This window comes from Rhagoletis zephyria, unplaced genomic scaffold, assembly GCF_001687245.7.
Source record: "Rhagoletis zephyria isolate East Lansing unplaced genomic scaffold, Rhagoletis_zephyria_1.1 Rzeph_scaffold_00352, whole genome shotgun sequence".
Classification (NCBI taxonomy): Eukaryota; Metazoa; Arthropoda; class Insecta; order Diptera; family Tephritidae; genus Rhagoletis; species Rhagoletis zephyria.
Window position 1 is genome coordinate 80,000 of NW_016157436.1, and position 26,075 is coordinate 106,074.

General features: G+C 35.8%; 2 protein-coding genes and 1 long non-coding RNA gene across 3 annotated transcripts in view; 1 reads left to right on the forward strand and 2 right to left on the reverse strand.

The window, feature by feature from the left end:
• The window catches only part of LOC108359176 (uncharacterized), a 4,283-nt gene extending 3,664 nt beyond the window's left edge, over nucleotides 1-619 (forward strand). Inside the window, exon 3 of the long non-coding RNA XR_001846888.1 lies at nucleotides 572-619. This is a non-coding gene — a long non-coding RNA (uncharacterized LOC108359176). The remainder of the gene's footprint in view (nucleotides 1-571) is intronic.
• Nucleotides 620-3,678: 3,059 nt separating this feature from the next.
• LOC108359173 (uncharacterized) lies at nucleotides 3,679-4,190 on the reverse strand. The gene is made up of 3 exons (XM_017610893.1): nucleotides 4,094-4,190; nucleotides 3,883-4,033; nucleotides 3,679-3,814 (listed from the first exon to the last, which is right to left on the reverse strand). Exons 1-3 carry the CDS (start codon nucleotides 4,188-4,190, stop codon nucleotides 3,679-3,681), a joined length of 384 nt encoding a protein of 127 aa, XP_017466382.1.
• Nucleotides 4,191-9,313: 5,123 nt separating this feature from the next.
• LOC108359174 (protein wingless-like) overlaps nucleotides 9,314-26,075 on the reverse strand; it is a 96,513-nt gene continuing 79,751 nt past the window's right edge. Inside the window, exons 2-3 of the mRNA XM_017610894.1 lie at nucleotides 9,407-9,678; nucleotides 9,314-9,360 (exon numbers count right to left, since the gene is read on the reverse strand). Coding sequence (XP_017466383.1) covers nucleotides 9,314-9,360; nucleotides 9,407-9,678 — 319 coding nt within the window. The remainder of the gene's footprint in view (nucleotides 9,361-9,406; nucleotides 9,679-26,075) is intronic.

Below are 26,075 nucleotides of genomic sequence, written 5' to 3' on the forward strand. Positions count from 1 at the left end.
TTTTTTTAGTTTTTTCGTGCCGAGTAGTGGAAACAGGAGTTTGTTAAGTGTCGAGATCTAGAACTATTCAGCTACAGAATCAAATTCATCAGCTGATTGGATATGCTAAAGATAGTATTTCAATTATTGAGAGTGGAAATAATAGTTTTCTTTATAGTAAAAATCGAGTCCGATACGTCAAACGTGCTGGAATGACAGTTAAAATCTTGACATAAACCACGGAATGATTCGTTTAGTTCAAAATTAGTTTTGCATGGCTTTAAAAATAGAGGTCGAAAGTGTCTTGACATTCGAGAAGGAACATTAAAATTTACCTCAGCCAGGAGGGCCGGGCTATTAATCAAGCCTGTCATTAATTTTACGATAAATATTATACCCAGCATTTCTCTACGACTTGCGAGTGTAGGCAAATTTATGAGCTTTAGACGACTTGTGTAAGGGGGGAGATTGTAATCTGAATCCCAAAAAAAAAGGTTCCGTACGTCATGCGGACTGCGCCCCTCGTGTCGGTTGGGCGGGAATGGAGGGTAAAAAGCCGTTGGGATTAATTAATTAATTATCGCATTTTCAGGAAATACTTCCTAAAGAATTATCTAACGGGATTTCGGAGTTGAATTCGGGTTACTTTGAGATACTTTCATTTCGTAACTTGCTTTTACCTACGGAAAAATTTTGTGTGGAGGAATATGCTAACACCGTCACGAAAAGATTGTCCAAATCAAGAAAATTTATTCTCAGCTTCAAATTGCCCTCTATTATATTAGAATTGAACTTTCCTTAATTTTTCGCAATTAAATTTTGATTTACATGATTTTTTTTTAAAGATTGAGCTATACTAAAAAAAAATCATGAAATAAATTCACCGATGAAAACATTTTAAATATCGTAAAAAGAAATCAATACAAAATGCTTTTGTGAGTGACTGTATACATATACCTTAATATAGAAAGGCCCTAACTCTTTTCTTTCGAAATTCAGTTTTATACAAAAGTCGGAAGATTATTCACCAAGGTCGTAATAGACTTCAAAACCAACTGATACATCAATAAATTAGTTTCATAGATTATTAAAAACCAGTGCTTTTAAGAAAATTGTAATTGAATAACTTTACTTTTTATTCAGATTTTTAACTACTCTATAAAGAAGCAATCATGTTAGATGGGGCCTTTCTCTATTACGGCAACGATATGTACATATGTATGTACATGCAGTCAAAGACAAAAGAAATTGCCAAAAAACAACGCGTTTTTCAGCAACTTTGAACTTGCTCTTTGTTATACTAAAATTTAAGGGGCTATACTTAACTTATACTTAAAATTTCTCTAAAAAATCTGATAAGAAAGTTGCAAATTAGTATCCAAATTTAATTAACCTAAACTACATTTTCATGAAAACTTAGCGGAAAATATTAAAAAAAGAGCTACATCTTTGACCATAGGTGGATGTTACAGCGTCAAATAAAACAACTATTTATTTTATTTACACTTTCAGTTGAATTGCAAATTTTTTATTTTTTCAAATTAATTCACTTCTAATTTTTTCTCTTTCATATCAATATATATTGCTGATTTACAATATAGATATTTGTCAAATACATGTTGATCACGTATGGGAATATCCCTATTTTGTTACTAAATACTGAATACACAAAAAAGATTTTAAATTTGGGCAAAAATTTGGGGAGCTTTTTAAAGTTTTGCAAAAAGTTTGATGTTTTGATTTATATGGTTTTCGGTTTAGTATGAACTTTATTTAATTGAAAAATTTACGAAAAATAATTGTCATGGAAAACATCTTAAATATTGTCAAAAAATTCCTGTATACTTATTTTTATGGGTGACTGCATTCTCCGTTATTCTGGGTGAAATGAATGGTAATTCCAAGTTATATGTACATAAGTCTGAGTATGGTTTGTTTTTTAAATTAACTAGAAAAACAATGAATGTGATAATATTTTTTTTTCTTTTTTTCTTAAATTAATAATTGAATATGTTGAGTATTATACAGTATCGGTCATATTAATATCACCCCCATTTCAAAGTGACTTTGTTTGTCACTTATGTTTAATTATTTATTTTAAGAATTTTAAATTAAAACACAGTCTATCCTCTAACAAACCCCATATAAACCCAATTTTAAAACTTCGTAAAAGACTACAAAAGAATGCAACAAATTTTCATCGAAATTTAAAATTTTTTTCTCTGAAGTGTTAGAATTTTTTTGAGTACACAGTTTTATAGCCAATTCCATTTTAGTTTGATAATGTGAAAGCTTCAAGTGACTAAACTTAACGTTTATTTTTTAGAACTTTTGTCGCATTTGCTTCCATATAACGAATAAACTCAATTTATTTTTATATGGAAGAAACGCCTTCGGCGAAAAAATTCAAAAAAATAAACGGTAATTTTTAGCCACTTGAAGCTTTCACACTATCAAACTAAAATTGAATTGGCTATAAAATTGTGTACACAAAAAAATTCTAACACTTCAGAGAAAAAAATTTTAAATTTCTATGAAAATTTGTTGCTTTCTTTTGTAGTCTTTTACGAAATTTTAAAATTGGGTTTATATGGGTTTTGTTAGAGGATAAACTGTGTTTTAATTTAAAATTCTTAAAAGTAAATAATTATACATAAGTGACAAACAAAGTCACTTTGAAATGGGGGTGCTATTAATATGACCGATACTGTATAATACTCAACATATTCAATTATTAATTTAAGAAAAAAAGAAAAAAAAATATTATCACATTCATTGTTTTTCTAGTTAATTTAAAAAACAAACCATACTCAGACTTATGTACATATAACTTGGGATTACCATTCATTTCACCCAGAATAACGGAGAATGCAGTCACCCATAAAAATAAGTATACAGGAATTTTTTGACAATATTTAAGATGTTTTCCATGACAATTATTTTTCGTAAATTTTTCAATTAAATAAAGTTCATACTAAACCGAAAACCATATAAATCAAAACATCAAACTTTTTGCAAAACTTTAAAAAGCTCCCCAAATTTTTGCCCAAATTTAAAATCTTTTTTTTTCGCAAAAAGTTTGTTGTTTTGATTTATATGGTTATTGGTTTAGTATGAACTTTATTTAAATGAAAAATTTACGAAAAATATTTGTCATGGAAAATATCTTAAATATTGTAAAACACCTCCGTATACTTATTTATGTGAATAATTGTGAAATAAAACTTACTTCAAATTTATCACAATAAACAAAACTAAACTAAAATTCATCACAATAAAACATAACTGAATTCAAATTCAATTTCAAATCTATCACAAAAAGTAATAATTAAAAAAATTTACTTAAAAGCTTTGTCCGCCACTGTGCTCAAAATTTAAAATATCTATTTTAAGCCTATCTTGAAGTTCTTCAGGGTACTTCAATAAATACCCATCCAAAACTTTTAAAAACTCTGCATTTCGGCTTACTGGCTGAGAGGCTTTTTCCGACTTCTGCAGCCAATCACTCACAGCTCCACACAGTGTGTCAAAACGATCTTCATCTCTTTTCCTCTTTGTCTGGCGACTTGTACGAGAAGCTGCTCCTTCCTCACTGCAAGCGCTAGAGAATGGCATTTGCGTTGGCGATTGGGCAATGAAATCGACCTCGGGTTGCGAGGGCTCCTCCTGCTCAAAAATGAGTTGCGAGTCACACACAACTTACTGCTCCGTTTGTGGCGTAAAAGTTTCCACGCTAGCGAAAGAGGTACTATTTGGTTGCGACTCATACATAATGTGCTGCTCCGTTTGTGGCGAAACACTTCCCACGCTGTCGAAAGTGGTATTACCAAAAGTCCTGTCATATGGAAGTATTTAATTAGTTTATGTTTATACATATATTATATCAGATCAATAAGAGCTTACTGTCGAGGTGCAACGTGACGTGCCAAGAATCCTATCGCCTCCATGTATTGCCAACCACCAATGTCCTTCGCAGCACTTCCAGAAGGCGCCTTCCTGCTTTCTTTCACAAAACGGTCTCGAAGAGACCTCCAGCGACTCTGGCACTGCTCTACTACAAATTTTTAACAAATTTACAACAATTCATTGCAATTTCTTTAAAACATTCAATTACCGGAGGCACCTGCGGCAGCCGCCACATAATTCCAGGCTTTCTCTTTTGCCAATTTGTTCCTATAACTGGNAGGAGGCACCTGCGGCAGCCGCCACATAATTTCAGGCTTTCCCTTTTGCCACTTTGTTCCTAAAACTGGGAACACTTTTGTCAAAAAGACAAGGGTGCATTTGTATCGCTTGTATTAATGTATATTCCATTTTATTCACTTTTATTTTTTATTCGTACAAAATCACAACTTTCTTTCACTAAATCAAATATTGCGCGCGAGATAAAATCCAAATGACAAGCAGCTGTCATTTGTGTTACGTACGCCAAAAGTTGAGAGTTGGCCAACGTTCGTCGGTTCCGTCAACGCAAGGGTTGCCAATCTGGCGCTCTACATGCAAATACACGTATTTAACTCAACTGTCAGTTTCATACTTGAGCGTCACGNCTTTTTTTCTCTAAATCAAATATGGCGCGCGAGATAAAATCCAAATGACAAGCAGCTGTCATTTGTGTTACGTACGCCAAAAGTTGAGAGTTGGCCAACGTTCGTCGGTTCCGTCAACGCAAGGGTTGCCAATCTGGCGCTCTACATGCAAATACACGCATTTAACTCAACTGTCAGTTTCATCCTTGAGCGTCCCCAAAGTACTCATTCTGACCATTCTGACGGGGCTATAAAACTGGTGACTTTTGACAGAGAGAGAACCGTATTTACTCTCTTTTTTGCCCTCCCAATAGTCAGAGAACCGCGTACGGGATCGATTTCCAGTAAAATCTGACTGATTCTGACTATTTCTGACTAGTCCGGACACGTACGGGATCGCAACTATTATTTCCATTCGTACTGTCATCAGGTATGTAACTTGTGAATAGAAATCGCTGCATCTTTTAGGCGCATCAATATTACAGTTATAGTAACATCCCGAGCTAATAAAAGGGAGGTAATAATAAAAATATAAAAGCGGCGCATGCGAGAATTTGCACCAGTGGTATTCATCTAAACCGATAACTTTATCAAGCAGATAATCTTATAAGTTTACGCACTCTGTTACAGGAACGATCCACACTCTCTTTTCGTTTACACATGCGAAAATAGTCGTGTTTTCTTTGGTTACAGAGCACAGTTTCACTAACTTTATACTACTAGCACGAGGATAAAGAAATTATAGAAACTAACTGCCTAAACGCGAGAAAATTATATTCACGAGATAATATTTATTTAAATAAATATACATATAACATAAAGGCTATTTATTTGAAGCTAGTTAAAAGAAACAATGGCAGAATGTCTGTTTGTGTATGAATTCATGTTACACGGCTACCAAACTTTGCGGCCAAATTATTAGTGAAGCAAAACAAACAGAAGGGATAATAATTGAACCAGATCTCTATTAGGATCACATCGTTGTTGTTGAATTAGCGAGCAAAATTTGTATGCGGATCCCGATTATTGCCCAAGAACACAGTTGCCAGATGTGGGGATTTTGTCCCATTTTGGGGATTTATGAAACCATTTGGGGATCGTTTTTTTCGTTTGGGGATGTGGGGATTTTATGGGGATTTTTGTTTAGTTTCAAACCTTGATATTGAAATTAAAAAATATATTTTTCTGGCTGCCCATCAAAATTTCTCGAATAAAGATTTTATTAGTACATACTTTTGGCGCGATATGTTTGTAAGGTTTTCTTAACGCCGTCAAAGCATTATTCGACGCAGATTTCTGCTTTGATTGGCTTTCACTGAACAAACAATTTTCGCAACAACCTCCACGAAAGAAATTCTAAAAAATAAATGGTATTCTTTAGCTATTTGAGACTAGTACTTTATTACACTAAAAAAGTTTGATTACTTTCTGATTTTAAACTATTATTTATGCTATTTCTGTTGTAGATTGAATTATATTTTAAAAGAAAATTAGTAAAAATAAATAAATAAACATATGTTGTAAAAACATATAACTTTGACGTATGCACATATACATATATAAATTTGTGAAAATGTGTAGAGAAAAGTATTCAAAACTGTAATAAAATGAAAACTGTGTTAAAATAAAAACTGTATTAAAATGAAAACTGGATTAAAATGAACTAACACAAATGTGAATACATACTTTTTTTATTTCTTACTAAAGGTGATTTAAATGGGGATTTAAAAGATAAATGGGGATTTTTTGGGGCTGCGGCCCGATATGGGGATCGGGTACAAAAATATTCTGGCAACACTGCCCAAGAAAGCATAGCTAGATTTGCGACAGAGTTGCATTGGCTTCAGTTTATCAAGTTTATTCAGTGAAATCGCAGGAGGAGTTTATCAGAAATATGTAAACGAGTTTCCTTACAAATTTTGACACTTCATTTATAAGGTTTACACAATTATAAGTTTATACGGTTTACAATGCATTTATATGGTTTGATGAATACCCTTACTATATCAAAGTATTGATTTTTTTTAAGCACCTCTATTTTTTAATCAAAATTTTCAATACATGTATGTATATAGAAGTATTGAAATTAAAGTAAAGCGCCGCAGGCGAAAGTTTTTAACAAAAAATCGCGCGAATTTTTATTACAAATTTTCATTATATATCGAGGTATTGAACTAAAACGACGCAGGCGAAAATTTGTAATAAAACATCGCGCGATTTTTGATTACAAATTGTCAATATTTATCGATATATAGAATTAAAAAGGGCCGCAGGCGGAAATGTTTAGAAAAAAAACTGCGCGATTTTTTATTAAATTTTTTGAATATTTATCGAAATATTTAATTAAAAAAGGGATTTTTTATTAAAAATTTTCACTTTGCCTCACAAAGTATTCACGGTCTGGCATTACATTCTTCGCGGCCATCGCTCAACAATTGTGTGTTTACAGATTGTTTGGGAATAAAAACTTATTTAAAGAACACTTTTATAAGCATTCATTGTTAAATATTTAGTAAAACAAGTAAGTTAAATACCCGGCGCACGTATTAAAGATAGGTTTTTCACCTTACCGAAAGCTACCGCTACATGGTAAGCCGGGGCGTATCAATTTTGAGTAAATTAGAGTCTTTAGATTTCGAAATTTTGAAGTTTCAAGCAGTTCTGAAATTTACCGTTATATGTAAAGCGGCTTCAATTTTAGTCCGCTTTCAATAATTTTCAACGTTTTGCTTTTATGTGGCAAGCACAATAACCATACCGAGTTTGGTACAAATTGGTAGAACGGTTACCGAGATACATATATGTGATCATAAGTGGGCGGTACCACGCCCATTTTCCAAAATTTTATCACAAACTTATTTCTTGCACATTAGCTTTATTATTTACTGATTTATCGAAGATTTTGTATTTCTCTAAATTACCGTTATATGGGATGTGGGCGTGGTTATTGTCCGATTTTAAAAAGTTTCGGCGATTTTTTATGCTGTACCAGGGCCAACAACTGTGCCAAGTTTGGAAGAAATTGGTGCAGCGGTTACCAAGATATACACATGTAACCATAAGTGGGCGTGGCTACGCCCATTTCCGACAATTTATAATATTCTTATTTTTCGTCTAAAACTTATTGTAAATATCAATTTTGAGTGAATAATCTCCAGTAGTTACTAAAATATCGCAGTTTACGTATTTCTCTAAATTACCGTTATATGGGATGTGGGCGTGGTTATTGTCTGATTTTAAAAATTTTCGGCCATTTTGTATGTTGTGCAAAGGTCAACAACTGTGCTAAGTTTGGAAGAAATTGGTGCAGCGGTTACCAAGATATACACATGTAACCATAAGTGGTCGTGGCTACGCCCATTTTCCGAAAATTTATAATATTCTTATTTTGCTTCTGAAGATTATTGTAAATATCAATTTTGAGTGAATAATCTCCAGTAGTTACTAAAATATCGCAGTTTTCATATTTCTAAAAATTACCGTTATATGGGAAGTGGGCGTGGTTACAGTCCGATTTTGCCCATTTTCAATACCAACCTACCTTGGATAAATGTAAACCTACATACCAAATTTCGTTCAGATATCTCAATTTTTGCTCGAGTTATCGTGTACACGGGCGGACGGACAGACGGACGGACAGACAGACATGGCTTAATCGATTTCTGTTTTCATTCTGATCATTTATGTATACATTTGTCTATATCTATCCCGATTCGTTTTGGCTGTTACAAACAACCGTTATGTGAACAAAATTAATATACCCTTGTGCACAAGTGCGCTCGGGTATAAAAAAGATGTGCATTCATTTGTTTATGAAGATGATATGTTAATAAAAAGAAAAGTGATTATTGCAGTGTTTATATAAAAAAGTGAGGTAATGGGGAAATTTTAACAACAAATAACTTTAAAACTTTTAAACTAGCAATTCTACACAAAATGTTGAAGATATCGGTCGATGAGGACTTTTCAACACTCCCTGCGAATTTCATTAAAAAGTTCGCTATACTTTGCCTGAAATAGGAAATGGTCCATTATTGGAAATCTCAGCCAAGGAGTTTAATGAATATGTTCCTGCTTTGTAATGTACCATATCATATTTGAAAACCGTGTGTAAGCATAGAAAAAGGAGACGATAATAAAGAAGTCGCAAATGTGTGTGGTCAAACTTAGGATATGTTTGCAAAGGGCAGTGAGATTGGCGGCATACAAGGAATTGTAAAGTGACAAACATCTATCACGCAGGCGTTTCAAAACACTAAACGACTCCACGGTCAGGTGTCAATTTGCTCAGGCTTTGCAAAACTAAGATAGCAATGAACTGCTAACAACTTATATATGTACATAAGTAGGGATATGTACATATGTGTAAATTACATATACATTTTTAGGCAGAACCAATTTTCATAAACAAGATTTCATTCCAGAAGATCAGCATCAAACTGTGAGCCGGTTTGAAGAATGACAAAATTGTTTGTAGCGAAGGCAACAGAAGCCAACTATTATGTTGCAAATGATATACTCATTAGTTACACAGCACTGGCGCACAACAGCGCACACAGCGTGAGTGCTGACAGCTAAAGAATAATTTTTCTCATTACGTTTGGTGTGAATAGGAAACCTTGTGCGTTAATAATTTAAAAGATGCCATTGTAAATCAGGTATCTACATATTTATTTTCCGCAGTCTTCGTGTGGTCAAATTTCCTACTGAATAAATTACGTTCAAGCATTCAACTTATGGTATTGCCTGAAATGTCATATCCCAAACATTTTAAAAACATTATTTTTATACAGTTTTAATTAAATTCAATAAAGTTTAGTTTTTTGAATATTGATTAAAAGAATTTGCGTTGCTGTTAAGTAGTTGAATAAAGGAATTAAATAGGTATGAACTTTTACCACTCTTACCTCGATCGACAATTTTGCCAAATAAATTCTTTCCTCGCAAAAAGTTTCTTGTTGAACAATTCCATCGCCGATTACGAAACTGATGTTGGCACTCACTTATGGCAAGGTTAGCGCCTTTCACAAGAGCATTCAATATACCGGGGTTATCGCGAACCAGGCGACGTTGTTTTCGCCGTAATGTTGAATGTATAGCAGGATCCATATACAAAATGCCTGAGCTAAGTGGTGAAATATTATTCGGTTCGCCTACTTTAGCTATACCCCTACAAAGAAAATGTGATTACAATTTATTTTTTAGAAGTAATGCCATGGTACATATCGAAACCTAAATCGGAAACAGCCACAACTCAAAAACGCAGGGGAGGCAAAAAACTGTTGACGCTTGGCGACCCAGCAAAACATTTTCTATTTTGGTGGGCACTTATTTTTGTGCCGATGGAGTAACATATTACAATACTCTTCAAGACATGTAGATAATGCAATTGTAAACATGCCATGTTAAAGTAATGCATTCTGTAAAACAGAAAGTAAGTGGTGGACCTTCACTGGGTAAGCATTTTTCGAGATCTACCGCTTACTTTCTAGGCATCTTGTGATGCATTATTTCATCGATACAAAAATAAGCGCTTACCAAAGAGGCAAAGTTTTTGCTGGGAAGCGACGCATGCAAAACAAAAGCAGTCATATATTAGTATTTTTTCAGTTAAAAAAGGTACCTACTGATGAAGGAGAAATTTTACGAACGTTAGAAATATGGTATGTGAACTCTTTTATGGGAAACATTAATTTTTATAAAATTTTGAGTTAATACTGTTTTTGATTTAGGGTACGATATGTACTGTTTAAGGGTTAAAACATGATAAAAACATAACAAGTTAAAACCGTTGAGAGGCAGACTAACGTTTGCCAGCAATATAATTAAAAAATTCAAACTCACACACACATTCTCATTTTTAATCTCAAACAACAACAATTGTGTACAATTTAATTTTTTTGTTTTAAATTTTATAAAAATTTTAAAATGTTCTATGAAAAAATGTACTGCTTAATTTTAATTTATTTCTTCGAAGACAAATTTTATAAAATTATATCTAATAAATTTGGATTCTTGACAACAAATTGGAAGCTTTAACCCACTGTAAAGAACAATGTGATGATATCGAGAAAAATTCTTTAGAATTTAGCCATACTTTCATTGCAATCCAAAAAGGGCTGTTGGAAAAAAGAATTGGCTCTGCTATTTATGAACGAATCCGTACTGTTTTTGATGCTACAGAGTTTACTACATCGAAAGCGAGAGTATGCACACATCTATGCTATTCTATCGCAGTAAATATGACACTTCACTTTTCAACAATTTCCACAATTTTCTTCTTCTTTAATTGTTTTCTCACGTTAATTTTAGCTTCCTTTAAAAAACCCATCGATCGACATTTTTCGTTCTCAAGGACGAAATTCTAATAATATTCGAATAAATCGCCAAAGCAAAGAACAATCGCAAATTGTGGTCGGCATTGCTGGATTCTCGTTGGAGCAGAATCGCACCGACAGAAACGCCCAAGTATGTGGGCTGCATCGATTCGAAATTTGAAAGAATTTATAGTAATTTCACAACAAAACCGCAGGTACGGATGAAAACAATACCATGGACGTATCGATACTTTTACTTGGAAGGGGTATCGAAAGAAAGTATCGATACCTTAATAATATCGGATTTAATTTAGCCTACTCGTATCGATACTTTTGGCTATTAAGGTATTCCGTATAAACTAAATAAGTTAAATTTAGTTATTTTTTAGGTCACCAGTTAACGATTATTTATCTGGTTTGATCGACCACAGAGTGGTGTTGTCTAGAAATGAACCATTTCCAAATAATCACACTATAACTGTCAAAGTGCACAAATGGTGACGGACATGCAATAGTGTCAATGGAATTAATGTCATATACATTAATACACAATTTAAAAGTGAATTAATGTCAATGACATTAATACACAGAACAAAAGTGGAATAATGTCAGAAAAATTGTGGAAATAATGTCGTTGACATTAATGCACAATTTAAAAGTGAATTACTGTCAGAAATTTTAAAAATCATGAAAGCTTTACGGTGACGTGTAATAAAGCGCAGCGAAAATAAGGTCCATGGACACTATTTCTTATTGTCCATAGACAATCGTATTACCTTTTCGAAAGCGCAGTAAAATCCATGCACATTATTGCTCTATCAAAAAAATTTTGACAAAATAAACTTCTAACATACTACATACTAGGGATGTTGCGAATGTGGAATTTTAGACATCCGCGGATTCGAATGCGGAGGTCATGTATTTTGAAGAAATAATTTAAGTGGGTTAATAAGGTGATTTAGGTAAATAAAAAATGGAAAGGTTAATAATTTTCAATAAGCTGCCTTATCCTGAGTTTTGCCCGAAAAAAAATTCACCCGAAAATTTGTATTCCGCCCATAGTAAATATGTACATGAAAACCAAAAGTGAAAAGTGAACCGGTTCGGGGAAAATTAAATTCGTGATAAGACAGAATGTTTTTTTACTACTTTAATTTAAAAATTGGAACATTGCACTTAATAAAAACTTTTTGAAAGGTCGTAAATCAAACCTGCGACACTATATAACTACTCGCTCGAAGCGACAAACTTGAAACTTGGCAAAATTGTAAATTCTTTTCGATTGACACTGCGCCAGTTGAGAGGGCTTTATTTATATATATATATTTACTAGCAGAGCATCCGACGTTGTTCGGGGTTAACAAATCAAAATATAAAAAAGGAATACAAATATTCAGTTCAGCATAATTTAAAGGAGACAAACAATTTTCTTTGCTTACATTAAGGCTCAAAGGGCCATACTTTTAGCTTTATCGTACTTTAACTAATATATATTGATCATCACTTGTCCTACAAAACTTGATCCATTATTAATATTAGGTGGATTAAGGTAACGATCAAATTTCTAAATTAAAATTATTCTACTACGGTACATTCCGATTAGCTGCCTATTCGATTAGCTGTTTTAGTATAGTTGCACTTTTTTGGTAGAATGCTTAATTCGGAAGGAGTTTTATTCATTTTGAATGAAACTTTTCCGTTTAACAGCATCGCGGGATTTAAAAACGATTTAATATTTCCATTTCAAAACAATCTAAAGATGGTAAGGTTAAAAAAACACACACAGCTTTAAATATCCGAGTTATCTAATAGATGAATACATAAATGTATATCCCCCTTTTACAATCTCATTTATATATACTTTCCTCTGAACACCTCCCATAGATACCTATATCTGAATACCAAATTTCAAGTTCATGTGACTTATGGTTCTCAATATATGGCTGATTAAAAATTCCACGCCTACGGGATGTGCCATGCCCCCTTTTATAAACTCATTCATATACACCTTACTATAAGCACCTACAATAGATATGTCCGTATACCAAATTTAAATTTAATGTGACTTACAGTTTTGAAGTTATCCATAGCTGATAAAAAAAAGTTCCACGCCTATGGGATGCGCCACGCCGCCTTTTACAAACTCATTTATATAGACCATATTATAAGCACCTACCAAATATGTACATATATAAATGCATACCAAATTTCAATATGATGCGACATATGGTTCCGAAGTTATAGCTGATAGAAATTTCAACGAATATGGGATATGCCACGCCCCCTTTCATAAACTCGTTTATATATACTCTCCTATAAACACCTACCATTTCAAGTTCGTGGGACTTATGGTTCCGAAGTTATAGCTGATAGAAATTTCAACGAATATGGGATATGCCACGCCCCCTTTCATAAACTCGTTTATATATACTCTCCTATAAACACCTACCATTTCAAGTTCGTGGGACTTATGGTTCCAAAGTTGTAGCTGATAAAGGATTCCACGACTATAGGATGCGCCACGCCCCCTTTTACAAACTCATTTATATATACCCTCATATAAGCACCTACTATTGATATGTCTTCATACCAAATTTCAAGTTAGTGCGACTTATGGCTCCGAAGTTATGGCTGATAAAAAATTCCACGCCTATGGGATGTGCCACGCCCTTTTTACAAAATCGTTTATATATAACCTCGTATAAGCACCTACCATTGGTATGTGTGCATACCAAATTTCAAGTTCGTGGGACTTATGGTTCCGAAGTTATAGCTGATAAAAAATTCCACGCCTATGGGATGTGCCACGCCCCTTTTGCAAACTCGTTTATATATACCCTCCTATAAGGCCGTTGATATGTCTGCATACCAAATTTCAAGTTCGTTATGGCTCCGAAGTTACGGCTGATAAAAAATTCCACGTCTATGGGATGTGCCACGCCTCCTTTTACAAAATCGATTATATATACCCGCCTAAGCATCTACCATTGACATGTCTGCATACCAAGTTTCAAGTTCATGTGACTTATGGTCTGGATGTTATGGCTGATTAAAAATTTCGCGCCTATGGGAGGTGCCACGCCCCGTTGTCGGATCCCAATTTTTTTCACCCTATTACAGGCTCAGTTGTAATGGCAATACTCTGTCAAAATTTTTGTTCGATTCTGTCCCTCCGTTTAGACTGCAACCTGGCACATGCATACATACATACATACTTCCACAAATATATAGTAGATATCCTTCTCTTTGCGTAAAATAATTTTTGTGGATGTCTCGGCCACAGGGCCACCTATAGTGTAAGTTTCAAGTCCAAATATTTCTTTTGAATTGGCTAAATTGTTTTCTAAATATGAGCCAAATTAGCAAGTAAATGTAATTTCTAGGAATATTCTGACCCCAGCGCCGCCTAGCGAGCAAATTTTTTGTAGTAACTTTTCAAGGTACTGATATATGTTCCAAATATGAACCAAATCGGTCCAGCCGTTTAGTAGTTTAGTGACATTCAATGTACAGAAAACTGTATGAAATTGTGAAATCGTGAGGTCTCAGCATTCTTCATTTTTCGGCAACAACAACAAAAAGTTTCAATTAATACTAAAGAAACTCATGTAAATATATACCTGACCCAATGTTTGTTCTATGGTATTTTTATAACATTATCCCAACGGTTTTTACCCTCCATTCCCGCCCATCCGCACGAGGGGCGCAGTCCGCATGACGTACGGAACCAATATTTTAAATTTTTGTGCCGAGTCACGATAGGCAGGAGTTTGTTAAGTGTCGAGATCTAAAACTGTTCAGCTACAGAACTAAATTCATCAGCTGATTTTATGTATTTATGTCAATAATTCACTTATTGAGAGAGGAGAGTATCGCTTTCTTAATGCTGAAAAGCGGATCTGATATATCAAACGTGCTGGAATGAGAGTTAAAATCCTGGCATAAGCAACGGAGTGGGTCGTGCAATTCAAAATTGGTTTTACAAGCTTTCAGAAATATGGGACAAAAGTGTCTTGATACGCGTGAGGGAACATTAAAGCTTACATCAGCCAGAAGAGACGGACTTGAAATTGAGCCTGTCAGTAATTTAACCATAAAAATTATACCAAGCATTTCCCTGCGACTGGCAAGTGTAGGAAGGTTAATAAGTTTTAAGCGACTCGTATAAGGTGGAAGACTATATTGAGAATCCCATCGGAAATTTCTTAAAGCAAAAAGTAGGAATTGTTTTTGAATTGATTCTATCTTGTCTGAGTAAATTTGATACCTTGGATTCCAAACCACCGAGCCGTATTCCAGAATCGGCCTAACTAATGTTGTAAACAGGGTTTTAGTGATATACGGGTCACTAAATTCTTTTGACCATCGTTTCACAAATGCAAGCACACCTTTAGCCTTGTTGACTGTCACATTAATGTGAAGATTAAAATTAAGCTTAGGATCCATTGTGATACCAAGGTCCACAAAATTGTATACCTGTTCCAGGTTATGGTTACCTATTATATAAGAAACTGGCAGAACAGCTTTTCGCGAGAAGCACATTACTTTACATTTCTTAAGATTTAGAGGCATAACATTTACTTTACACCAGTAAGCCATGCTGTTTAAGTCTGATTGTTTAATTAACATTTTTTATTGAAACATTTTTCAATGTGTTGCTTTCCCCTTTCAGACATTTCAGTTTTAAAGCTATTTAAGTCCTCTTTCATTGGATACCAAACTTGTTTAATTTGGATAAGCGGTTTTTTTATTATCCGGAAAGTACTCTTATTTCGGAATAAAAAATATTTGGCCAAGTTTAACTCGTAAAAAAATAACTGTAATTTTCGGTCCCTTCAATATTCGCATTTTCAAAAGATCCGCATTAATTTTTGCGAATGCGAATGCGAATTTTGAAATTAATGCGGAAGCTCCGCGGTTGCGAATGCGAATATTCGCAACAACCCTGCTATATACTATAAACATAGTATACAGCTTTAAAAGTGCATAACACCACGGCGGTCCTCGTTCGCGCGGGGGCTAACCCGCGTCGCACAGTGGGCCGTCTAATACAAGTTAGCCGGAAAATATATTTTATTGCGTCAGATGCTTAGATTTGTTATAAAAAGTGGTCTATAAGAAATTTACCTTGATCAGGGATCAATTAGATGGCACCAGAGGCTCTTTGAGGACGGTTTGTAGCAAGAACGGTATATTGAAAGTATCTATATACAAATACGCCAGAATAAAGTTTTGAACTCCCTTTTTTAGGGCACCGTTCGCTCGATTTCAATGAAACATATACAAATTTAAAGGATATAACTTCATCTAATCCAGAAATGTAAATCCCTTTATACAGGGGGCGTGGCATCTGGCATACAGACTGAAATATGAAAACTGATGTATCTCTAAAACCAATCACGCTGGGGAACAGAAACTTATGGCGAAAAATAATAGGTATTGGAAAAGGGGGCATGTTAAATTTTTTGAGTATTAATCAAAAGGAAAAATAAATATATAAATATTTCAAACTTTCGAACATAAATTTAAATGCATTCTTCATTAAATGTTATTAGAAGTAAAAGCTTTCAGGTGCAATAAATACTATATTTTTTATCTTGTTTAATAATATTAAATATGTAAAAAAAAAACATTTTAGTTAAAAATAAAATAAATACTTTAGTTCATTTTCAAGTGAACTTAATTAAAAATAAAAGTTATCGATAAGTTAAATTAAATTCATTAACTTTGCACATTTCAGTCCCTTCTTTTTAAATTAATATATAAGTAATTAACGCTTAAAATTTGAGATTTGGATGAAAATAAAATAAATAAATAATTCATGCAGTTATTAAATATTCTTAGTTTTTGCTATAGTTTGGCTTGTTAATTTATAATTGAAATTAATAATATATATATTAATCGTGTAATTAAAAAAGTAAAATAATTGAAAATTATCAAAAATAACAAAATAATCATGTAATTAAAATCAATAAATTAATTAACAGTTTGTAATTAATTATTAATCATTGAAAAGGTGCTAATATTGGTATTTAACCATTAAACGGTAATCCAAAAACCATGCTTTAATTAATAATCACTATGATTATTATTCAATATTTAACAGGTCTGGTATAATTAAATATGTTCTCGCTTTAATGGTTTACAATATACCCAAATAAAAGTTATAATATTATGTGTACTTTACTGTATTAAACTGTCGAAGTCAATAAAACCGGACATGAATGGGTAAATTGTTTTGTACTTGGTACAAGGCTGATTATTTTCGAACTAGTTCGGTTTCAGTCAGGAAATTCTAGTTTTTAAACTAGCATTTTTCCTGACGAGTTTGGAGTTTCACTGCAGGGAACGTTCTGTAATTTGACACAGCTACACATGTTATCAATTCCGCACTTATGGCGAAAAGTGGTGGATAATGTAACAGGAACAGGAACGTGGAACCTGCCATACAAACAGAAATTCTCAATCGATTATCTCTGGAACCGCTTTTGCTAACTTTTTTAAATTTTTAGTAGGTGGTAGGTTTTGGAAATTGGTTTGTATTAGAAAGGGTGATGTGGCACCTTCCATGCAAAATGTAATTTCCATATCGCTTATCTCTGGAACTTCACTTACATTTACATAAATATAATAAATAAAATAAAATGAACATTTAAATATACCATGTTTTTATAAATGGACTAAAAAGTAGAAAATAATATTTCTCAGTACCATAGAATTTGTTTTGATAACTTTTGATTTTGAAATTTTAGCAAAAGTTATTATAAACAGTCTATGGGACAATAGTCAAACTACATAACATAGGCCTAAAATTTCTACAATACAGAATTGAGATCGATTTTAAGCGGTCGTCATTCATATACTCACATACATACATACATATATTACTTTTCATATCGATTCAAGTCTATTACATGCGCCCTTCATGCATGTAATAGACGCACGCACGCTTTTCATTTCCAATCTCATAATTGTTTATAATGACTTTTGCTAAAATTTCAAAATCAAAAGATATCAAAACAAATTATATGGGACTGAGAAACATTATTTTCTACTTTTTAATCCATTTATAAAAGCGTGGTATATTAAAAAGTTTTTTTTATTTTTATTTATTTTCTACTTTTTAGTATTGTGTATACATATGTACATACATACATACGAGCACCAAGTAATTTCATTTAAAGAAATGGCTTGTCGTCCATTTCCGCTAGTGCACATTTTTAGGCGCAATATTTAACTACTTCCGGCAAGGCCTACCATCGAGGTTGATGTCTAGACTTTTGTATAGGAACTTTGATTATAATCTATAATTATAGCTAAATATGGTGTCTGGCCCACAACTGGGAAGCATTTTCTCCCAGATTTCAATATCGCATTGAATGATTGTTATTTTATAGAAAGGTTTTTAGAAAGATTTTTCTTCCGATAGGGCGCGCAGGGATTGAGAGCTATCCTAAATAATCCTTTTTATGGTCGCATTTGCTTCATCTGTTGAATCCTGTTACCCAATCGTGTGGAGCAAAAATATTTATCTTTGGCCCAGTCCTGATAAAACCCGTTCGAGGTACTTTCTTAACATCCACCGATACTGATGAAGAGAAAGAGGAGTTTTTGTAGATATTGGAAATCTAGTTTTTAGCCTTTCCAAAGGCTCTGAGACCAATGTAATCGAAAAACGTATTTACAGTTTAAATTAACTTTAAATCTTTACACTGCAAAGAAAACACTATTTCAAGTTTTAATGTTAAATTGTTTCATATATTCAATTATTTTTTAATGAACATATAAATTATAACTGCATATGTATTTGTTGTTTAGATTTTGTCCCTTCTACATATATAGTTAGATGGTTAGAATGGCGGTATTGTTTGTATATACTTCATCGCCTTTTTTGAAGATTGAAGTAACTTATTTATATGAACACAATTTTTTCGACAAATGATGCAAACATATGAAATGCTTTTCATTATATCTATGTAGGTAGCTTTTTAAAATCTAATGCAAAACACTTTAGTTTTAAATATTTTTCATACTTCATTGACTGAAAATAAATTAAAGTTTTTGTTTTTAAAGTGTATAGTTTTATTTTACTTGTTGAAAATTGTATCGCACTACAATTCGTTGCTTCCTCAACGTTGGTCGTCTTGCCGTGGCGGGGAAGCTTAAATGATGTCATGGTATACCCCACAGTGTGGGGTGCACCATGGCAACATGAACTAAGAGGGAAGCCCAGTATTGCATCCTTCTGCGGCACTTCTTAACGCTTCAAGATGAAACGTTGCTTTGAGCCGCTGAGGAGAGCAATGCGGGGATTACCGCACCAACACTACCCAAACCAAGGTGTGAAGGCCACCGTGCCGATGGATGAATGGCCAGCGGGTAGTAAAATGTGGCTGGTCGCGAACGGTCCCCTCCGATGCCCGGGCAGGGTCGGTTGTATAAGTGCCTTCTCCATGCATACCGGCTCTGCGGACGAGCGACGAACCCCTTCCGGACTACTCGTGGGACCACAAATGAATAAAGAAACCAAACAAAAACAACAACAACAAAAACAACAACAGCAAGAACAAAAACGAAAGCCTGGGGAAGATGTGACGCTATCGGAGGAAGAACAGCTCCTGAAATCCCCTGCAAAACCAACAAACCCGACAACGATTTCCTCTGGTGGTGCCAGCCATAGCACCTCAGAGGAAAAAGCGGGAAACAGTAGCAAAACGGAAGGTGCCAGCCATAGTACCGCCGTTTTGCAATTAGAAAATTTTAGTACCGGTAGTGCCAGCCATAGTACACCGGAAGAAAAACCAGCATGTAGCAAGCACGCGGCCGGTACCAGCAGTACCCAGCTGCAAAAGCATAGGAAACCCTCAAACGCGTTCATGAAGCAACGGTACCAGAAGGCTCTGTACATGCTCGACAAAATCGAGAGAAATGCAGCAGCCGGACGTGTAGACGAGCGCGATGAGGAAGATAAGCTTAGATATATGGCCATGGTGGAAGAGTATGAGAAATTCCAAACAGAACGTACTGCCACCATGGGATCCAGCGAAACCCAAAAAAGAAATAGGTCTCAAAACGAGAGTGGCAACGGAGCTGACCGCAAACGATTGAAGCAGGGGGATGTAGCGGAGTCCGCAACATCCACCAAGCATCGCTACTTCAGCGACGTTGCAAGAGACCATCTTCAGACTTCAATCATTGACGAAGGTAGCAGAACGCCGCTAGCAGTGCAGCAAAAGTGGGTGGAGATCGATGTGAGGCTGTCGAGTCTCGTAATGGACTACGTCCTCGACAACCCCGAAGGTCCTCATCCAGAGTTTGACTCATCGGAATCCCTGAGGGGATACCGGGTCATCAAATGCGCGGACCAGTTCTCCTTGGACTTCCTCGCTGGGTGTGTAGCAAAGATTTGCGACGCATTCGAGGGCTTGAAGCTCAAGCTCATACCAGCCAAGGACATCCCTAGGAGGCCCCGTGCGCGCATTTGGTTACCTCCGATAGCCGAACCTGGCGAAAAGTTGCTGCGGTGTATAAAGCTGCATAATAAAAACATACCAGCAATAGACGAGTGGGAGCTCATCAAAGTTGAAGAGCCGAGAAAGCCCACAAACAAGCCAATTCTCCTAGCGATTTGCTCCGAATCCTTGGAGGCCCTAGCAGAGGCCGACTATAAGATTCGGTTCGGTATTAGAAAAGCTAAGGTAAGAGTATTCCTTGGTGAAGTCAGCCCAGTAGAAGAGGACCCGGGCGTCGACGGTGCAGGCGAACTCCTTATGGGAGTGAAACTGAGCGATGAACCGGACCAGTAAGATAGTCCAAATAAATCTGCAGCACTCGAAGTGTGCTACAGATAGTCTAGTCGTACTTCTCAGCGAAGAGGACATCGACATTAGCCTAATACAGGAGCCCTGGGTCAGGAACGACGAAGTAATGGGCCTTAATATCTACAATTACAATCTCTTCTACAAGAGCGAGGTTGGTAAACCACGGGCGTGTATTCTTATCAAGAAGGGTATAAATGCATTCCTTTGCTCTAATTTCAGCACAGCAGACACAACAGTAGCTAAGGTGGAGACGGCAGGACAACAGGATGTCTTGTTAGTGTCGTCTTATATGTCCCATGAACGGGACAGTCCGCCACCGGAAATCAAAACTATAGTAGACCGGAACCCCAGACGAGCCATTGTCATAGGATGTGATGCAAACGCCAGGCATCCAGTTTGGGGCAGCACAACAGAAAACGAGCGAGGTGAGTCACTTCTACACTATTTATTAAACACTAGTTTGAGTATTTGCAATACTGGTAACCGACCAACCTTTATCTTCCCAAGTTCAGACCGGTTTCCTGGGTGGGAGGAGGTGTTGGACCTAACGTTGCTGTCTGAGAACGATGGCGTTACCGTTGAGAACTGGAGAGTTTCCGACAGGCCATCAGTGTCTGATCACTGCTGGATACTCTTTAATCTACGCGGGGTATCCTACACCCCCTCTAAATACAGGAACCCACGCAGAACCAATTGGGAGAAATACAATAGAGTCTTGACGCGAAAACTAACTAAAGTTAATCTGGTAGAAAATATTACCTCAATAGATGAGATAGAACGAAACGTAAGCAACTTAGAGGGGGTGATGACTAAAGCCTATGAAAGATCAACCCCACTGAGTGTCATGAAAAAGAAATCCCCGCCATGGTGGAATGGGGAGCTTAGAGCTCTTAGAAATAACGTTAGAAAACTTTTTAACGAGTGCTTTGGGTCCAAGAATTGGGTGCCCTACAAAAGTGCGTTAAAATCATATAAAAAGGAACTAAGGATAGCAAAGGCCAAGTCCTGGCAAACCTACTGTTCCTCGATAGAAAATGTAAGAGACTCAGCTAGGCTAAGTAAGATCCTCTCAAAGGAGTACACTAAACCCTCATTTATAAAAAATATAAATGATGTATGGACAAACTCCACGGACGAGTCTTTAGAAACACTAGTTCAATTCCATTTTCCAGGCTGTGAACAGAATGCAGCAGCATCAGATGGGAAAGAACCCACATATATACCAAATAGAGAACTTGAAACAATAATAAGCAAAGAAAAGATCATCTATGCAATAAATAGTTTCTCTCCCTTTAAATCTCCAGGCCCAGATGGTATAATACCGGCCATGTTACAGAATGTAAAGGAGCACATAGCACCGCTACTTGAAACCCTCTATAGAGCTTGTATTAGTATGAACTATGTCCCCCAGAGCTGGAGACGTGTCAAAGTAGTGTTCATCCCTAAGCCCGGTAGGAAGAACCACGAAACAGCGAAAGACTTTAGACCTCTAAGCCTAACTTCCTTTGTTCTTAAAGCACTGGAAAGGCTAATAGATATATATATAAGATCGTTCTTGGGGGAAGAATCCCTATCAACAGCACAACATGCTTACATCAAAGGAAAATCGACGGAGTCAGCTTTGCACGAAGTGGTGGGGCTCATAGAAAAATCACTGCGCTTCAAGCAATACACTTTAGCCGCTTTCCTGGATATCGAGGGCGCCTTCAACAACATTGAAGTTGACACCATCATCCAATCACTCATGGGGGTTGGTGTTGACGGCGGTGTGGTTGACTGGGTACGCTCCATGCTAGAAAGCAGAATTATTCAGGCGAAAAGCGGAGATAGTCTAATAACTAGATATGTGCGTAGAGGTACTCCCCAGGGTGGTGTACTCTCCCCACTGTTGTGGGTTGTAGCACTAAACAGCATACTGCTAGAACTCAACAGAGGTGGAGTTAAAGTAGTGGCGTATGCTGACGACGTAGTGATAGCAGTCACAGGACCTTTTCTCTCTACTGTAAGTGAAATTCTAGGAAAAGCGCTGGGTAGACTACACACGTGGGCTAAAGGCAGTGGCCTTAACGTAAATCCAGACAAAACTGAGTTGTTACTGTTTACTAATAAGTATAAGATACCACAATTTAGACTTCCATCCATAGGCGGGAAGACAATCCCCCTATCGTCCAACGCAAAATATCTGGGAGTAATTCTAGACACCAAACTAAACTGGAAACTTAACGTTGAGAAACGTAAAGAGAGGGCCTACATCGCTTATTATACTTGTAAACGGATCTTCAATAGAAACTGGGGTTTAAAACCGAAACTTGTGATGTGGATGTACACCGCTATCATAAGGCCGATCCTAACCTACGGCGCCCTAGTGTGGTGGCCAGCCTTAGACAAACAATACAATGTCAGCAAACTAAATAGCTTACAAAGAGCGGCATGCTCGGGGACAACTGGGGCACTGAAATCCTGCCCTTCAGAAGCACTGAATGTAATCCTCAATATGATGCCCATTGATCTATGCCTAAAGGAAGCCGCGATGTACTCAGCATTAAGACTCAGAGAGTCGGGGCTGTGGGGATCGAGAACCTTTGGGCATAGCTCAATCTTAGGCCTTACTTCGATAGGAAATAAAACCACGGACTATATGGTATCAACCCTCGATTTTGGCTTGAATGTACAAGTGCGGTTTCCATCCAGAAGGGAATGGAAAAGGGGCCAAGCTGCCGATAGGGAAGCCATCTGTATCTACACTGACGGGTCCAAGATGGACTGCGGTGTAGGGACAGGGGTATATTCCGAGGAGCTTGGTGTCAATAGGTCCCTCCGGCTGGAAAACCATGCTAGCATATTTCAAGCTGAAGTTCTGGGCATTTGTGAAGCCTGTAGAATACTAAGGAATAGCGCTACTAGGAAAGAAAGTGCGGTTATTTACTCGGATAGCCAGGCAGCACTCCTGGCTATATCATCCACTGTAACCAAGTCCAAGCTAGTCAAGGAATGCAAGATGGAGTTACGCTCAGCGTCTCGGTCAATGTCCATCTCTCTTGTCTGAGTTCCCGGCCATAGGAACATAGAAGGCAACGAGAGAGCAGACGAACTGGCCAGGGCGGGAGCTTGTTTGGATGAATCTGTAGCGGTGATACTGGGTTATCCCCTCAGACAAATACAAACAGAAATCCACTTGCACCTTCTGAAACTGGCAAGGAGGAGGTGGTCAGAGATTCAGACTTGCAAGATAGCACGAGAGCTTTGGCCTGACTTTAGCAGGGAAAGAACAGCAGAACTGCTAAATAGGTCAAGAGTAGAAGTATTTAGAATTGTATCGACTATCACCGGTCACTGGCCGCTAGGAAAACATGCATGTAGAATAGGTCTTCCATACAACAGAAAATGCCGCAGCTGCGGCTTGGATGGCAGCGAAGAAACAGTATTTCATTTCCTGTGTGAATGCCCAGGCCTGGTTTACTTAAGACATAAATCTTTCGGGAAACACATAGTAGAGCAGTTAACGGATCTATCTAGTGCTACAATAGGCGACTTATACAAATTTATAAGCGGTTCTAAATGGTTTGACTGAACCGCTGGAATGTTCTGACAGGTAGGCTACGGCATAATAAAATATCATTGTCCACGAGAAGTGCACCAAAATGGCGCTTTTATGCGCTAATTGTTTCCTGAGCGATAGCTTAGGTAGCACTACAACCAACCAACCAACAATTCGTTGGCAGAATATTCTGAAATCATTTATATTTTAGTTTTGAAAATACGCATTTTTTCTGTTATTTCTTTAATTTCGTCTGTTCTTCTCGGTAAAAAAAAGTTAATATATTATAACGATCATTTTTGTTTTGCGAATGTTTCGTTTTAAAGTCGTAAATACAAATATTGTACTTTTTATTTTGTATGAAGTGAAATTATTTTAAAAACTTTTATTTTACAATTTCTTTTAAAAACTTGCGTTTTACCTGTATCATTTTCTCTGTGTAGGATATTTTTTCTGATAGGTGGACCAGATACCGATATATTGGAAAAAATCTTATTTATGGTNTTAAATAACACAGGCCTACAAAATTTAAAAAAATTCAGACCCTGGGACTAGCTTATACTTTTCTAAAGGTTTTCGTTGCACTGAATCTGAATCCAAAATCAGTTTTGCTCAATCGGCTTAGGTTTTCGAGATATTTCAGCCTAAACATACGAAAAATCTGTTTTTTTGCTATATTCTTCATGTATTTTCATCAAGAGTAGATTGTTTTTTTACAAAATTGAAGAAATAATTTCAAAGCAAAACATTTCCCCTTAATAATGCTGTTTAACTCAACGAGATGTCTTGTTTTAAACCTGAGATATTGTCCATTGAAGTTTATGAGTTTTGCGACATTACTTCTTTGCACAAATGCTTGAAAGATACAACATGAAAAGAAACAGATTAAAACTTAAACTGCCAAAATGGCACTTTTCAAAAATAGTAATATTTCAATACATTTTTGTGAAATCCTTTGCGTGTACTTCTTTTTCTCAACTAAAAATTTCTAATTTATATAGTGTATACAACTCGTTTATCTTACTTTGGCATTGGACTTTTGTTTTAGAAATGTGATTCTAATTTGAATGCTAAATGGGAAGAACTATAAAGAACGGCTATTTTAACCACCTATAAGCCATTTTTTAAACAGTGGCTCAGAAAGGCTTGTTCTGGTGGAAGTTGACCAAACCTTGTTTTCAATATATAACCCGCAAAAAATCGTAACAACTCCGTAATTTATCATAACCGATGATAAGATTATTGCAAAAATTTTTGATAGCGACATAACTTACCCCAATAACTTAACTTTTTAATTTTTTTTATTTCTTTAAATTTATGTAGTATATACGGATTTGAAGAGAACATAGAGATGTATTTATATAAGTTGGAATTTCTTCTGTTTGCCCATCCATCAGCGGCACACACTCGCCGCCGCCGCCGATTCTTTTTCAAGTTGACCACGCCGCACAGTGAGACAACGCCGGCATTATATACAAGGAGTCATTGTAGAGCTCTGAAATTTTGCACAGGTTATTTTTGAGACAATTCCAGTTTTAAAAAAAAAAATTAAGAAAATTCGCCCACTTTTACGCCCACCTGCCATACAGTCGAAATTTGTAAAATGCCGTATTGTCCGTAATACTTTAGGTATAACTTTCAATTTTGGTATACTTGAATGTTATATAGTTACAAACATTATTTGAAATAAAAATTGAACTTTGGCCCACTTTTAACCCCATCACCCATACTACCTCAACATAAAAAGTGCCATATTTTCTAAAATATATTAAATACAACCTTCAAATTCGATATTACTGTAATTTATATCATTTAAAATGTTTCATGCAAAAATTACAATAACACGCCCACTAATACGCCCACCTCCCATTGAAATGCAATAAAAAAAACA